This window comes from Leiobunum rupestre, chromosome 8, assembly GCF_980474605.1.
Source record: "Leiobunum rupestre chromosome 8, qqLeiRupe1.1.hap1, whole genome shotgun sequence".
In the NCBI taxonomy this organism is placed as follows: Eukaryota; Metazoa; Arthropoda; class Arachnida; order Opiliones; family Sclerosomatidae; genus Leiobunum; species Leiobunum rupestre.
The window spans coordinates 1,315,624-1,332,281 of record NC_143391.1 but is presented as its reverse complement, the minus strand read 5'-3'; the positions used below and the strand labels follow the sequence as shown (position 1 = coordinate 1,332,281).

Sequence of the window (16,658 nt, the reverse complement as noted above, 5' to 3'; positions counted from 1 at the left end):
TTCTGACAAACATTTGTGTAAGTCGCCATTCGGATATTGAGAGATTTCAATTTTGCCACTTTCACTCAATACTGAAGAAATCACCTGCCTTTGTTCGATTAGTCGTTCCAACATAAAATATTGAGACGTCCAACGGGTTTCAACATCTTGCTTTAGGCTGTGTTTTGGAAGGCCTAGCTTATGTTAGTGAAAATTGTACCTCCGTCTGACTGGTACACTTCTGCTGATATGACCAACAATTTCGCGACACCTTTTCAGAAGGGCATCGACTCCAGCAGACGCTTTTCTCGCATCATAGATTGTCAACTGAAGCGTGTGGCAAAACAAGGCTGGTGATTCCAAAGGGACTCTAATAATAGCTTCCATGTTGTGGGCATTGTCTGTCAGAACAAAGGCCCTTTTATTTGAAATTCATCTATTTTCTTTCGCATGGCATTTTTTATGTTTTACGCTGTATGGCTGTCATAAAATGGAACACAGAAAAGTGTGTAATGCTTTAGAAGAAAGTTATTTGTCAAATAATGATATGTCATGGACATGTAGCTCCTAAACTCAACTGTAGCTCTAATGCAAGGAATTTTACTGTCTACGGCACTGTGGGTTTCCGAAATAACCATTTTTCTTTTCTTTTTACATTTTTAGTATTATTGAACGTGATAGAGTAGTCCTGGATGGTGGTTGGTATCTGGGTTCTGCCACTTTTAAAACCTTCAGGAAACCTTTGTCTTCGACTACACTAAAAGAATGCAACTCCTCAGCTATCATTTATATGGTCAGGTGATAAGAGCTTCATTTTGTCAAATTCTACTTTGATAGTTTGTGTAAGTAGTTTAGTCGGAGCAGTGGGATGAATTATTTCCAATGTCATCGAAATATGCTCAAATGGAGCTTCGTTTTTTTATGACGCAGTTTCGACCTTGGCTCAAACAGTTATACTTTATACAACCACCTGCTATGTTATTATCAGCTTAGGGTGCATCTGACATCGTAACCTAAAGAATAAAAATCAGCTTTTAGTCCAGGCAACGAAATGGTATAGAGGGATATGATGGGATCACAATTTTTGACTTCGTAACTTTGTTTGGACTAGTTAGGAGGTGAACATATCAAAAGTCCCCGCCCGTAGCCCTTGAGCCGGGGGGGAGGAGGGGGTTTGAAGGTCCCATTTTTCGGTTTTTCACTTATATCTCGAAAACTATGCATCCTAGCGACATGGTCACTCTATACACACTGAACGCTGATTACATTTGCTACAGGTCTTACCCAGTCCCGTTTTTTGATATCATGCATAGTTGTCGAAATATCCGCTCTTGAAAGCCTGTAATTTAAAAAAAAAAAAACATTTTCGCCTCACATTTTCGGCTCTTTTTGACCGGATAACCCTTCAACGATGCACCCAAAAATAAATGCCGGCCATAGGGTTGTAGAGCATTAAATTAACTTCAATAATATATATGATTTTACCATTATATCTATTTTCCTTAGCCTTTTTGTTAGACATCCCGTTTTCAAATCGTTAGCGCCCAAAAATGTTGGTAGGACTGGAAAATCACCATCTTTTTTTGTTGTTTCGACGCCATATAATTTATAACTATAAGTCTTAAAGTTTGTCCTTTTATTTATTTATTTATTTACTAGCTGAGAAGCCCAGCCTCCGACCGGGCTTTCACCTAGTTCAATAAATTGGGGTTTAGAAAACGGAAACAACATGCAATTTACTTTAAATATGCAAATTAAATTCATTTTAAATAGTAAATAGTAATTTTTTTAAATTTCAAACGTTTAATAGTGCAAAATATCATATCTTGTAATATGAACATATATTTGTTTTCTTTGATTTGTATAAGATGTAAATATGATAAAGCGTTTTTGTACACAATATTTGTAGTTTCTCCGTACGGAGTAAGTATGTACAGGTTAGTTTCAGCTCTAACTCTTGAGCACGCCACATAAAGCTGACCAAGGGAAAAGCATGGGTTTTCTAAATTAATTCCCGCACCTTGAGCTTTATTAATTGTTATTGCGAAGTTAAGATTGATTGGAAATTGCAGCCGTTTAAAATCAAATGGCATATTGGTTGGTATTATGGCGAAAAGGGTCGAAGCATGGACACGGTATAGTGTCCATGGTCGAAGGTCGTGCCATGCAGCAGCTAAGTGAGTCAATTAGAGCCAGAGAGATAAACTCCCGTGTCTCTTAATACCCGCGTCTCTTGACAGCGCGAGGTCAGGGGTTTCTGTATTGCGGTCACCGGTTATGGGTCCCGTGCACCAAAACTACGAAGGTTAGCATTCTCAAGAGGCCCCTAAAACCTGACGGCAGGGGCCACAATGCCATATGCCAAATTTCGTGCGACTCGGACAATTATCTTGGGCGTGCATAGAAGGTAACAAACCAATATATATATATATATATATATATATATATATATATACGTACATAGCTCTTATATATGTATATATATATATATATATATATACATATATATATATATATATATATATATATATATATATATATATATATATATATGTATATATATATACATATATAAGAGCTATGTACGTATATATATATATATATATATGTATATATATATATATACATATATAAGAGCTATGTACGTATATATATATATATATATGTATATATATATATATATACATATATAAGAGCTATGTACGTATATATATATATGTATATATATATATATATATATATATATACGTACATAGCTCTTGTCGAGAGCGGCCGCAAGTATTTTTGCTCCCGCGTTTATAGAAGTTTCCCGATAGTAAACCGAGGCCTATGCCTAACCGATTGATCAGATCCTTATCTCTGGAATTTCACGACTCTACTAATTCGATGTCCACATAATGAGCGGTAATTCTAAAAAGAAAACAACTGAGCCCAAGAACATATCAGGTAAACCTGGAGTCCTTGGACTCTGCCGTATCTGTAACCTTGGCATACACGGACGGCAATCGTACCTACCATGCAAGATTTGCGACGAGAATTTTCACAGCCTGTGCTGCAACGTTCTTGAACCGGACATTCCTGTAATGTTCATTGATGGCGTAAGTCTATTGATGTGTAAGTTTTGTAAACAGAAGAGGTCAGAAACCTCCCTTATCCACACCCCGAAATCGTCCCTGACCAAAGACACCGTTGGAGACGTTGAAACTCATAAAAATACCTCCGAAGCTGAAGAAGATGAAGACAAGTCCTCAGTTTCTGACAGTTTTGAAGAACCCGAGAATATTTTGGACAATTTTTCTAGTAAGCCTAACGTTTCTTATGAATATTTAATTACGCTGATAAAAGCAATGCATAAAGAAATGCGACATCTTAAAATACAGAATAAAAAGATTTTGGGAGAGTTATCGGAAATTAAAGCACAAAACGCTGGAAATAAAAGTGTTTTTAAAAAACATGATAATTCAGATACAAATCTCTTTGATAATATAGTAGACCATGAGGAACCTTTGGTTGATTCGGAAGGTTTTATGGAGGTAAAAAGTAAGAAAAAAGCTAAGAACTACTCTACATTGCTAAAAAACAATGTGGCATCCAACTCCACAGGGTTTATGCAATCTTATAATGTGAAAAATATACAATCCCATATGGTTTTTGGACAATCTTTTAATCCACGTTTTAACGCACAATTATCTAAAAGTAATGTAAATGCTAATGGAGAGCCGAGAGAGAAAAAAGTCATCCTTATCGGTGGAAAAAACACGGAGTCTATAAAAGCCATTACTCGACCGCAACTACGTAAAAAAGCGTTGCTTATTTCTAGACTACCAACAAATGTCACTGACGAAGAACTGAAAAATTATATAGAAACTGACACCAAGTTAACTACCGTGACCTGTACCCGAATGAAAACTAAACACCCGAGTTACGCATCATTTTACGTTACTTGCGCGGACGTTGAATTTCTAAATCTTTCTGATCCGAACAACTTTCCCAAAGACTGCTTGGTTACAGAATTCTATGGCTCCTTAAAGGAAGAACAAAAATTCACTTACAATAATAATAAGATCGCACAGTTATCACCTAATCGTGTCGAAAATGTTCCTACATGAGTAATACAATAAAAATATTTTACCAAAATGTTAGAGGCTTAAAAACAAAAGCCGATGAAATATTCGAAAGTATCGTCACCTTCGACTTTCCAATTTATTGTCTAACTGAAACGTTTCTCAATCCTGGCGACCTTCATACGGAACATTTCCCTGAAAATTACACGGTGCATAGGTCTGATAGGGCTACCTTTGGTGGAGGCGCCCTTGTCGCTGTGTCTTGCTCTGTGAAATTTGTAAGGAGAAATGACCTTGAAATGGATTTCGAAGCCGTTTGGCTGGAACTATTTTTAACCAATAATCGTAAACTTTTACTGGGGAATATTTACCTCTGTCCAACTACACCACTTTCAAGATATGATGAACTCTCCGCCGCACTGAAAACGAAACTCTCGTCGTACGATGGCAACGTCATAATTCTTGGAGATTTCAATTTCCCTAAAATCAATTGGGCTGATTGCACATTTAATAGATGCGAGTTTTACGTAAAGCAAAAAGCCGAAGTTTTCATAGATTTTATTAACTATTACAATCTATCTCAAATAAATGATATAAAAAATTATCAGGGTAATTTATTAGATTTATGTCTAGTAAATAACAATAATATTACCGTCAAAAGCTGTAGTCCAGTCGTAAAATTAGATACTTTTCATCCACCTTTCTGTGTTAATTACCATGGTAACGTGGAACACAATTCTGTAATTTCAAGTTCCATCTATCAATTTAAAGAGGGAAACTACACCAACCTCTACCAGTACATTGCCTCCGTCGATTGGTCTACTTTCTACTCCACCTCCGACGTCAATGAAGCCGTAGAAATACTTACCAATACTTTACTATCCAGTCTCGACAATACCATACCTAAAAGGAAAAAGAAAGAATTGAATAACAACCTGAAAGCCACTTATATTTACCCAAATTGGTTTTCTCCCGAAACGATAAAGGCTCTTCGGAAAAAAAGGTATCTCCACCGTAAAATGAAACGCCGGCCAAGCGACGGAAATACACAAAGGTACAATGCTCAACGCTCCATATCGAAAAGCCTAATTTCTCGCGATAAATTAATTTACGCCACTAAGATATCTAACTCCGCTGGGGAAAATCCAAAAGTCTTTTGGGACTACGTCAACAGAAAAAGAAAAGGACCAAGACAAACCATTACCCTGATGAAGGATGACGTACCCATAACTGACAATACCTCTATAGCCAAGGAGTTTTCTACTCTGTTCGCCAGTGCTGCGAGAGACAATTGCGCTTCTGAACACACAACTCTAGGAGACGCCATACCTCCAAACAACTTATTTCAACTTAATATCACCGAAGATGACGTCACAGAGTCCATCAAGAAGCTAAAACCCAATACCTCATCTGGGTTTGATCGTATACCCAACTTCTTGCTAAAGGGGTGTAGCGAACCCCTAAAGAAACCTTTGGCATTCATTTTCAACTTATCGCTTACATCCGGCGTATTTCCGACCGCTTGGAAAACAGCCCTGATTTCTCCGATCTACAAAAAAGGCTTCAAAGGAGACCCAGCTAATTATAGGCCAATCTCGGTTTTAACTTCTCTCAGTATGGTGTTTGATTTTATCGTCCAACGTCACCTATATAATTGGTTCAAGCTATACCTTCCTGATAGTCAGCACGGGTTCGTCAAGGGACGATCAGTGGAAACAAATCTACTTACATTTTCCAATTTTGTTGACCCAATCGTAACCAAGCGTGGACAAGTTGATTGCATCTACATAGATCTGTCAAAGGCCTTTGATAGGGTGTCCCACCCACGCCTTATAGAGAAGTTGCAAAACCATGGTCTATCTGGCTCTATTCTACGCTGGTGTCATGATTACCTATCAAATCGATTGAACGTTTTAAAAGGATGATAAAATACGCGAAAAAGTAGATTAGTCCATAATTAAAAGGGATAATATAGCTAAATCCTAAACAAATTTGAAGAAATTAAAAAAACTTACTAAAACTCGTACCAATAGGTCTTCGAGCAAAAAACGCGAAACTCGGATCATTAAAATGCAATGGCCAAATTACTGACGTCACCTATGACGTCACCTGTGGCGTTCCACAGGGGTCGTCATTAGGGCCTCTACTTTTTAACGTTTATATTTATGATATACCGCCCAGTGTAAAATGGTCGAGAATTTTTCAGCTGGCTGACGACCATAAATTTGCTAAAGAAATTAACCATTTCTTGGACTGTCAACTCCTCCAGGAAGACCTGGATCAACTATATATATGGTGCAGCCAAAACAACATTCCAATAAATGCAGCGAAAACCGTCGTAGTGACGTTTACCAGAAAAACCAATCCGGTCTTTTTCGACTACAAAATAGATGGCATTCTTCTGACTAGGGCCAAAACTGTTAAGGACCTCGGGGTACATTTCGACAGTAAGTTATTTTACAGTGAACATATCAGTCAAACCGTCGCAAAAGCAAATAGACTTTTAGGTGCATTTTATCGAATTTCTCGTGTACTAAGTTCGCATTTGTGCTTTTTAACATTATTTAACTCTTTAGTAAAATCTTGTATACTCTACGGCTCAATAATTTATGCCGACACCTGCAATTCTAACATCAAGAAGGTCGAAACTATTTTTAAAAAATTTTCTTATCTTTACAAAACTTTTAAAAACTCTGATTATTATACTAATTCAAATCTGGACAATGTTAAACAATCCCTAATCAAAGTTGACATAAAATTTCTCCACCGCTTAATTAATCATAAAATTACTTGTCCTTTACTTTTGCAATCTCTCAATTTTAATTGCGGCAGCCATTGCTCTAGAAAAAGAAATTTATTTGATATTCATGAGAAAAACTGTCGAGCCGTTAATAGAATAATGAATAATTTTAACGTATATGGCAATAAAAATGATTTGTTCAACAAAGCTATACTAAAAAATAACCGAATAGTTTTAGAAAAGTTAGGGTGAACCTTACAATATATATATTTTAATTTTAAAATTTTATTTATTTTCATGTAATATGATATATACGACACTACAAAAACAAGTGGCTTAACTTAATTTAATTTAATGGTTTTTGTATTTAGTGACGACTGTGTAATAACTTGCTGGTTTTTGTAAAACTGTTTTATTGCACAATAAACTCCTATTCTATTCTATATATATATGTATATATATATATATATATATCTATTTTATATCAGATTTTATTTATATAGATTTGTATGCCATGTTCCTAAAAACTCGAGAACGGTTAGCTCTAGAGCTTTGAAATTTTAACTCAAATACCTGACATGGTGATTAATCTAATTCAACTTTACTCATACTTCAATTTTATTTTACTCGACTTTGGACTTCCACCCCTTTGCTTCCCTTATATCCTCTCATTAGTTCCTTGCGCTCGCCCCGACCTTTAAACTTTTTTAACGGGTTAGTGTGAAAGAAAGGGACTTCGTAGAAAGGGAGGTTTAATTGGGATTTTTAAGAACAGGACGTGTTGCGGTTCTGCTACAGTTTTTGCTACGCGTGTTGCGTTTTTGCTACAGCGTTTAACTTTCTTACGTAGAAATCAGATCTAATTCATTAAAACTAAGACCGGGTATTAAAGCTAGTAAATAATTCAATAATACATCATTGGAAGGTAAATAATCTTATTTTTAATTAATTTAAGTTATTTTTAGCTGTTTTATTGAAGATTTATTCTATCTAACAAAATAATAGACGGCGATCGCTACGATAATGAGTCTCATAGTTTTAGCGTTTCGGCTAGCATTTTGTGACATGGTTAGGTTATTTTTACACAAAAATAAATTGTTTTTGTGCTTTACTGCTAGTTATAACCTAATTGGGTACGCATTTGTTTGTATTTGTCATAGTTTGTTTTGTTTGTTTCAGTGGGATGTTTTGGTGTGACATTTAACGATGTCGTGAGTTTTGTGTCGTCAAAATGAGCAGCAAGTGTTTTGTATGTGATGAGGAAGTGACTGCATCGAGTCCTGATGTTCTAAAGTGGGTGAAAAGGGGATAGTTTCCCTTTAAAAAGCCAGTAAAGAAAGGGGTGACGGAAAAATCAGCCAACTAGCCAATGTGACTTCACTTCTCGTCACTATCCCAATGCCTTATAGACACTCATATATGAACAAATATGGCCATAGCAACATATTTTCCCATTAAAATGGTGTAGGTCCTCTTTAATTAAGCATAAGGAACCTGGTCGGCGGGCCCACAAGTATATATTCTAAAATGAGTATCTGTGCTATTAAGACGTCCAGTACTCACTGTGTGTATATAATGGTGCATATTTTGGCCAATACGTTGACTGGGAATGGTGAGAAATTGAAAGATTCATTAGTCGACAGTTGTCGCAAAACTTCAGATTTCACGCTCAACACTGAAATTGCTTTAAAATTGGAAGGAAAATAGATAAAATAGTGAAATAATATATATTATTGAAGGGAATTTAATGCTCTACAACCCTGGCGCCGGCATTTATTTTTTGGGTGCATCGTTGAAGGGTTATCCGGTCAAAAAGAGCAAACAATGTGAGGCAAAAAAAAATTCCCAAAATTTAAGACTTTCAAGAGCGGATATCTCGAAAACTATGCATGATATCAAAAAACGGGACTGAGTAAAACCTGTAGCAAATTTAATCAGCTTTCATTGTGTCGCTAGGACGCATAGTTTTCGAGATATAAGCTAAAAACCAATAGATGGGACCTTGAAACCCCCTCCTCCCCCCCGGCTCAAGGGCTACGCGCGGGGACTTATGATATGTTCACCTCCTAACTAGTCCAAACAAAGTTACGAAGTCCTAAACTGTGTTCCCAACATTTCCCTCTATACCATTTTTTGAGCATTCGTTGACTGGACTATTTCTTCAAACAAAGAAATAGCCATTAGACTAGTTTTACCGAACCGATTAGCCTTAGTAAACGGTTATCCGCACATCCCTAGTCAGAAGTGAAACAACTCAGCCTTTAGCGAACGTGCCGTGCCGTACGAAACCGTTTTGATAAGGTTAGGTAAGGTTACGCTTTTTAAGTGTTTTACTATACAACGGAATTCTAATTCGACCAATGCATTGCCATCACTAAAAGTGTTTTCACGTTGTAGCCTTGTTCGGATTGGAATCGAGGCTAACCATTCCTCTTGATGTTGGCCGTCTGACTTCCGGGAGTGTGTATCATCCTCAACAACAATTAATTAACGAATTTTAAGGAGAGAGTAGTGAAAGTCAAAAGCAACTTCATCAGTAAGTTGGCAAACGTCCGGGAGTGAGCCGAAGTCGAGGATATTCACCGAGAACATTTGTGCCAGCAGTTCAAACGCTTTCGTGTTTTTTTTTGGCAATTAGAAACTGCAATAATGAGTAGAGATCAAAAATGAATGTGTCCAAGTCGGTATTCTAGGTGAGACCCAAGACTTTAGTTTGTGTCCATAGTCGCTTTAGTTCCGTGGAATTACTACGCCACTTTCTTAAATTCATACTGGCTTCTCGCATGATAGCTTTGGAAGTAATATTTAACGCTTCTGTAGCGCTATCGAAACTTGTGATAAAGTCGTCGACGTACGTCTTTTCAACTATACGTCTGGAAACTCCCCTTGGTACTTTTTCAAATGATGGCGAATTGTAGCGGCGAGATGAAACGGCGTTCTTGTCAAACCGAGCGAAACTCTCGCGTATCTGTAAGCCTTGAATGTGGAATTTGGATCTCGTATGTCCACCCGTAGGAAGCGGACCGAGTCTCGATCGGCCTTAGCAATAGAAATCTGGAGGAAGGCTTTCTCTTTGTCCCCAACAACCGCTTCTTTTCTTTCTCTGAAGTGGATTAAAATTGCATATAGTTCCGGATTTAAATTAGGACCAGATTCGAGGCAATCGTTGAGAGATGGCTTTCCGACTGCTTGGGACGAGGCGTCGTAAACAACGCGTAGTTTCGTGGTTTCGCTTTGGTTTCTGACAACTCCGCGGTGTGGAAGATGAAAAACTGGATGACCATCAATGTTTGTAACTTCTTCGATGATTCCGGTTTTAAGTTGATCTTGTATTACGTCATCGTAATTCTGTAAATGCACGGGATCGGCGCTTAGTTTTCTCAATAGATTTTCAGTTCTTTTAGCCGCAATAGCGTAATTGTCTCCAAGAAGCTCGCGGTTTTCCTTCCCAGGAAACGACACTTCATATCGTCCGTCGCGATACGAAATGCTTTTGTCAAACAATTCCATCATCTGAATTATCTTCGTAGCGTTCGATCCTTTTTCGTTATCCTGGATTCCGATTGAATCTAATTCCCAAAATGCTTCAAGTTGTTTTGACACGAGTAATTCTTCGTGTTCACATTCGCACGGGACTTTCATGACGGCTACTGTATTGATGCCAACGGGCATAACCCCTTCGGATGTAGGCCCGTCAATAACCCAACCAAATATGGACTCCATCGCGACGAGGGTATCGGTAAAGCATTCCGTTTTCATTGTCATTATTCTCCAATAGAATTTTGTACCGATAAGTAAATCCAACATCGAAGCGGTATTCTGGACTCCGTTGACTTCAAACGCGTCTGCCATTGGTAATCCGCGCTCTTCCATTTTTCTCCGAGTGTCCTCTCCAGGTACGAAAAACATGGCGCCTGTCACTGATGGGGTCTCTAAAGCTTCGATGACTATACTTTTAGTGGGTTCTGTCAAATTAACACGCGTACCCTCCTTCGCTTGACCTTGATTGGAAAGTAATTTTCAAATCCATAGACGTTAATTTCCTCTTCGCCAACGATCTGTAGTCCAAGTTTTCTGGATACGTCCCGTTTAATAAACGATCTTTGCGCTCCAGGATCTAACAGGCAACGAATCGGTGATATTTTTCCAGTTTCTTGACTCTCCGCCAAAACCAAAGCGGTTTGTAAAAGAATGGCGGGTTCCTTCGTTATAGATGACAACTGTACCCCGGAAATTCCGCTTCCTGTACCAGCAGTGCGCAAGGTTTGACCACAACTGTAGAGGTAGGTTATGGCGCTTTGACGGTGGTATTTTGATTCAGATTCCTTTGATCTTCGCTATTTCGCTATCGCATAAGCTAGTTAATAGGCTGAAGATAAAATGTCCAAGAAAGGTGCTGTATCTTTGACGATTAGCTCCAATCGATTGTAAACTTCTGATTTCAATTTCGCACGTGTCGCGTAAACGTCTTAAGCTGACTACGTTGTTCGAACTTTCGATTTTCTTTAAATTTACAAATTTATCGAGATGATCGCTGTTTATAAGACCTTTTTGATCAAATCTGTCTCGCAAAATTGTAATGGCAGAATCGTAATTCGCTCCCGTAATATCTAATCCTTGTATCGCTCCCGCGAGGTAAGAGTGTAAATATTGCAATTCATCTCGGTCGCTGAGCTCAGTACTGTGGATTGCTCCCTCGAAGTGACTCCAAAATGATGGCCATTCTCAATTACTTCGGCTGAATTTCTTGATTTCCAATTTTGGTAGGCGTACCGTCCGTTCAACTGGTGGAGCTGGTAGAGGTGGTGGTAGATGCGGTCTATTATTTTCGTTATTTTGATTTTGGAGTAGCAGCATGTTACGTAGGTCTTCGATCTTTCGCTGAGTTCTATCAAGGACGTCAAGATAATTGCTGTAATAGTTGGTAGCCGCTACGACATCGGCTTCGTAATCCGGTCCATCTAGAATGTCAGCAAGCTCTTCGTCGTATCCGACCAGTTGTTTCTCTCTTGGTTTATGTTGGGCAATAAGACTTTGGAGCTTGTCGACTCCCGGGGCTGGTAAGGCCAGTTCGTCATTGAGTTCGTTGATATATCGAGTAATTACCGCTTTTACTGTACCTCGATTCTTCACTAAATTGTTCTTATCTCGTTGCAGAGCCTTCAACAGGAGCCATCACTTTGTCCCTCACGTATCGTCTGATTGTCTTTACACGAATGAGTATCCAATGAATAAATCCTTGGCCACACACTTTATTTCCCGGGATTCGGCACCAACAATGAAGAGCCGTGATGATTGGGAGACCTATTTTTGAAGATTCCAAGCGGACTGCAACACTTAGAATTAAATGGTTCGATTTCGGCGTGGGTGAGACTATAAATGACTGGATAAAATCGCGGAAAGATTCGACAAATGGACAATAGCGATTAAAATTAAACTGTTAAGGTTTATTTCTGCATGGTTAAAAACTTTGGTTATAACGGTCGGAGACAGGCACAAAATCGCTATACGTCCTGTTCTTCTTCACAATACAAATCCAACTGACTTTTTGTTTTAAATTTTTCAAAACATAAAAACGGCTTTCACGGCACGCGTTATTTTTCATGCAGATCGCATTTTTATATATTATTCAGGTACAATAGCGCGTAAATTCTTATATTTAATACACATAATACTTCATAATTTTAAAGGGTTAATACATTCCTATATAAGTTTCAACAACCTCGGTCTTCACAATGTCCAACTAAGTTTTGTCACTATCTCCTTAAGATTTTTCATTAGATTTTTAGGAATAATTAATTTTACTATAATTTTTTGATTTCCATACAGTTTGAATTGTTTAATTGAACTCAAAATCCGCTGATCTATATCCCTATAATTTTTTTCCCAAAATCACATCTGACGCTTTGAGGGGGGTACCAAAATTAAGGTCTGATTTTCTATTGCCTACAAAGGATTAACGGGCCACCGTTGAGGAAATGATCGCCATAGAGCCCAATTTTTCACAATAATTGAATGAGGAAATTCCCAAAAGAAAAGAAAGAGAGAGAGAGCTTTCTTAGTCAGACGTTTGAAAAGAATCGGTCCATCGAATTTTTGAAATCACTATCCCTTTAAGAATAGAATTCTTCTAGGCGAATTCGAGAAAATGGCAAATATATAAAATTAGACTTTCAATATAAATTAAAAGGAAACGTTATTGTGATATAATCGCGATAATTGGTACGTCCTCGTATCGGAGTGATACGTTGCCTAGATTCCCACAACTGGTTTTTGCGAGGCACCCAATTCATTTCTTTCATTATTTCTTTTTAAGCGTTTCGATACTGCAAATAAAGTCAAATATTTTTTACCAACTAAAATATAACTACAACTTATCTAACATTTTGAGAGTGTCTTTGTTAGACCAAGAAATTAGGATACAATAGTCTGGGAACGCTATCATATTGTAAAAAACCAATTGATCAGAAAATATGAGGGATTTCACGTGAAATATCCGCTAATAAAAGGGTATTTAATCTTCGCGTGGAAGCTCACGGACGACAATTAGTCTCTAGCCAGAAAGTTTTTTTTATAAACGTGAGCTATCCTCGTTAATACAGGAGTGTCATTTCCAGGAAACGATGGATTCAAAGGCGGCTGGGGCGACTCATTCGCTAATTTGCAAATGAAAGGCGAAGAACGCGCTTTTACTTCGACCTTTTTTCAGCGGCAACAAATTTAATTTTTGGTTATAATACATTGTATAGAAATGAAAGGGACCAGGTTATTGCGCTAAAATCAAAGGACTATGAGCGTTTATCAGAAGTGGCTTTCAAGGGGATAAATCCCATAGGCAGACGGAAAGCCTTTAATCTAGTTTAGACTAAATGCCTCGACACCGACACTTATTAACTTCAAAAGAGAGTACAGGACTGAATGAACAGGAACCTGACTTTCCCGGGCTCGCTTACAATTGTTAATAACCAAGAAGGTTCAGGGGTAACGTGATTTGCTTACTTTTCTTCGAAAATTTGGAGCTTTAAATCCAACTAAATCTTAAAATGATTCTGAAATCTTATAATAACCTTAGTAGAAATTATGTTTAATTCAGAGAAAACGGCATGGTATTAGAAGATAAAACTTATTTTATACAAGACGTTTCGAGCCGAGGCTCTTCTTCAGTCGTTCGTTAGTTTTAATTTAATTAAAACTAACGAACGACTGAAGAAGAGCCTCGGCTCGAAACGTCTTGTATAAAATAAGTTTTATCTTCTAATACCATGCCGTTTTCTCTGAATTAAACATAATTTCTACTAATATTCACCATGGTAAATAATAAGTTTAATATATATTATAATAACCTCCTTTTAATCAAATAAGTGTTTAAAAAGAAGCCTTAAATAATTCTTCATTCGTCGAAATAATATAAATTCGATTTTCTGGCTATAACGCAATGTATCAAAATGAAAGAGACCAGGTGATTGTGCTTTAATTGTTGAGTTGAGAAAGCACCCAAGCCCGTCAAAATTACTCATATTTCTTCATAGAGGGCTCATCAATTGAAAATGTATTTCTATGAACTGAGTGGCAAAATATTACAATAAGTTTGGATGATTTCACAGCTTATCTATTAAAGCACATGGTGATTGATAAAAAAAACTCTTAGGTTGTTGATAATTCGTGTAATACTGAAAATTCCAACAACGTTTCTTGGTGGTTTCTGGGAATTTGGAAATAATATCGCTTCACTAATTGCTGTCTCTGATTTCGACAAAAACCACGTTTTCAATAGCAAATTTGCTCATTCTTAGCTTTAATTATCCATTTTTGTATACGCGTCTTTCTCAAATGTATTTAAAATTTGGTCATTGGCGCGGAATATTAGAAAATATTGAAATATTAATTTTAAAAATTTGGTTACGTTTGGGTTATCTTTTTAGTAATGATACATTGATTAATTCTTGATCGATACGCGAATGATTGATGCTCCAATAAAGGGGGCCTGCGATTGTTCCTGGAAATGGGTTCAGCCCTTCGACTTGTCTATTCGGTTAAGTTTCTACCTCTCAACAAGTATTTCATTCAAATTTTTTTGGATGTCAGCTGTGTCAATAATAAATATAAAATATATCTTAAATAAAAATGTAAAAATTGAATATATAATTATTTATAAATTGATGTAGTATTGCAGTAGGGACAAAAAGATTGATATTAGACGTTACATCTACAGCGGGTATATAGTTTTTCAGGGGGGAAATTCAGATATTGCCTTCCCCCTTTCCGTAAAACTTTCAACATAAAGGCTCGTTCAAAGAAATGTGTACACAACACTGAGCGTGTTTACAGGCCTGGTGTGGCACTTTGTTATCGAAGTCGTGTATGGCCAGAAGTACCAAATCAGTGTGGCACTTATTTATCGAAGCCGTGTTTGGCCAGAAGTAATAAATAAGTATGGCACTTACTTATCGAAGCCTTGTTTGGCCAGAAGTACGAAATCAGCGTGGCACTTATTTATCGAAGCCGTGTTTGGCCAGAAGTAATAAATAAGTATGGCACTTACTTATCGAAGCCTTGTTTGGCCAGAAGTACGAAATCAGCGTGGCACTTACTTATCGAAGCCGTGTTTGGCCAGAAGTAATAAATAAGTATGGCACTTACTTATCGAAGCCTTGTTTGGCCAGAAGTACGAAATCAGCGTGGCACTTACTTATCGAAGCCGTGTTTGGCCAGAAGTACCAAATAAGTGTGGCACTTACTTATCGAAGCCATGTATGGTCAGAAGTAATAAATAAGTGTGTCACTTTCTTATCGAAGTCGTGTATGGAAAGAAGTAATATTTCACTCAAATTTAAGGTTTATTACCAATTCATGATTTTCTGCTACCTGCTTAAATTAACCACGGGCACGTAATAATATAATCGCTTTTTGGCTAATTTGTATACCTATCACTCGAACCCAAACCATTGAGTTCACATTTCCCTGCTTCGGACGACAACAATTTTCTTTAAAGCCTTCTAGCTTTCTACATCTTCAAAATTTTCATATTCCGTTATTTTAATTTAAAAAATCAAGTCATCTTTCAAGTTTTAAAATATTCGACATTGTATTTAAAAACCATTTGGTCAAATCCCATTCCACGACAATCCCATAAAATTAATTATCTTTGTCCCATAAGGTAGAATCCCATTGCATTTATAACCAATTCGGCTCAAAATCCCATTTGATGTTATCTTCTCAATTTGGCCTGTCGCAAGATCACCTCCGACCGTCATGATTATTTATTATTATTATTATTTTCATTAGCCTAATGCTTATTGCATTGTCTGGCCTCACTATATATATTTTACTCTAACTTGCCTTCGCTTGCAGAAATACTAATGTTTAGTAAAATTAAAGCAAATAAAGAAAATACATTTCTTGTCAAACAAGTCAAACGATTATTATTTCACAAATTAAATAAATGTAGGAGCATGAGCAGGGAAAATGTCAGTTCAGAAAAACGTTACATGTCTGCTCCAAAACATATTACATCTGCAGGTTTGCCAGCAAAATATACTGATGGTTCTGAATAAACCCATATAATGTTAAAGTACCATTCACATAGAGTGGAAGGCTATCAGCGAAACTTGTTACGCACCGTATCACATGCATGAATTGTTGGTCGCTAACTACGGTCTTGTTAACCATGTCTTTAATGTGTCCCGATAGATAAATGTCAGGAGGGTTTAATTTGGAGATCGCGCGAAGCACGCAACGGTGACCCCCCCTTCGATCATCCAACGTTAATTCTTTTAAGACAACTAGAAGTAGTACATCTAAATATCACTTAATAATGATTTAGTTGGAAATTTCTTGATCAATGTTAAACGAAAAAAAACTTCCATTTTAATGCC

At 37.1% G+C, this 16,658-nt stretch overlaps 1 protein-coding gene across 1 annotated transcript; it reads right to left on the bottom strand.

The window, feature by feature from the left end:
* Window positions 1–9,648: 9,648 nt before the first annotated feature.
* LOC149931642 (uncharacterized) lies at window positions 9,649–16,452 on the bottom strand. The gene is made up of 4 exons (XM_090156517.1): window positions 16,359–16,452; window positions 11,517–11,915; window positions 10,835–11,026; window positions 9,649–10,784 (listed from the first exon to the last, which is right to left on the bottom strand). Exons 1-4 carry the CDS (start codon window positions 16,450–16,452, stop codon window positions 9,649–9,651), a joined length of 1,821 nt encoding a protein of 606 aa, XP_090012643.1.
* Between the last annotated feature and the right edge of the window lie 206 nt (window positions 16,453–16,658).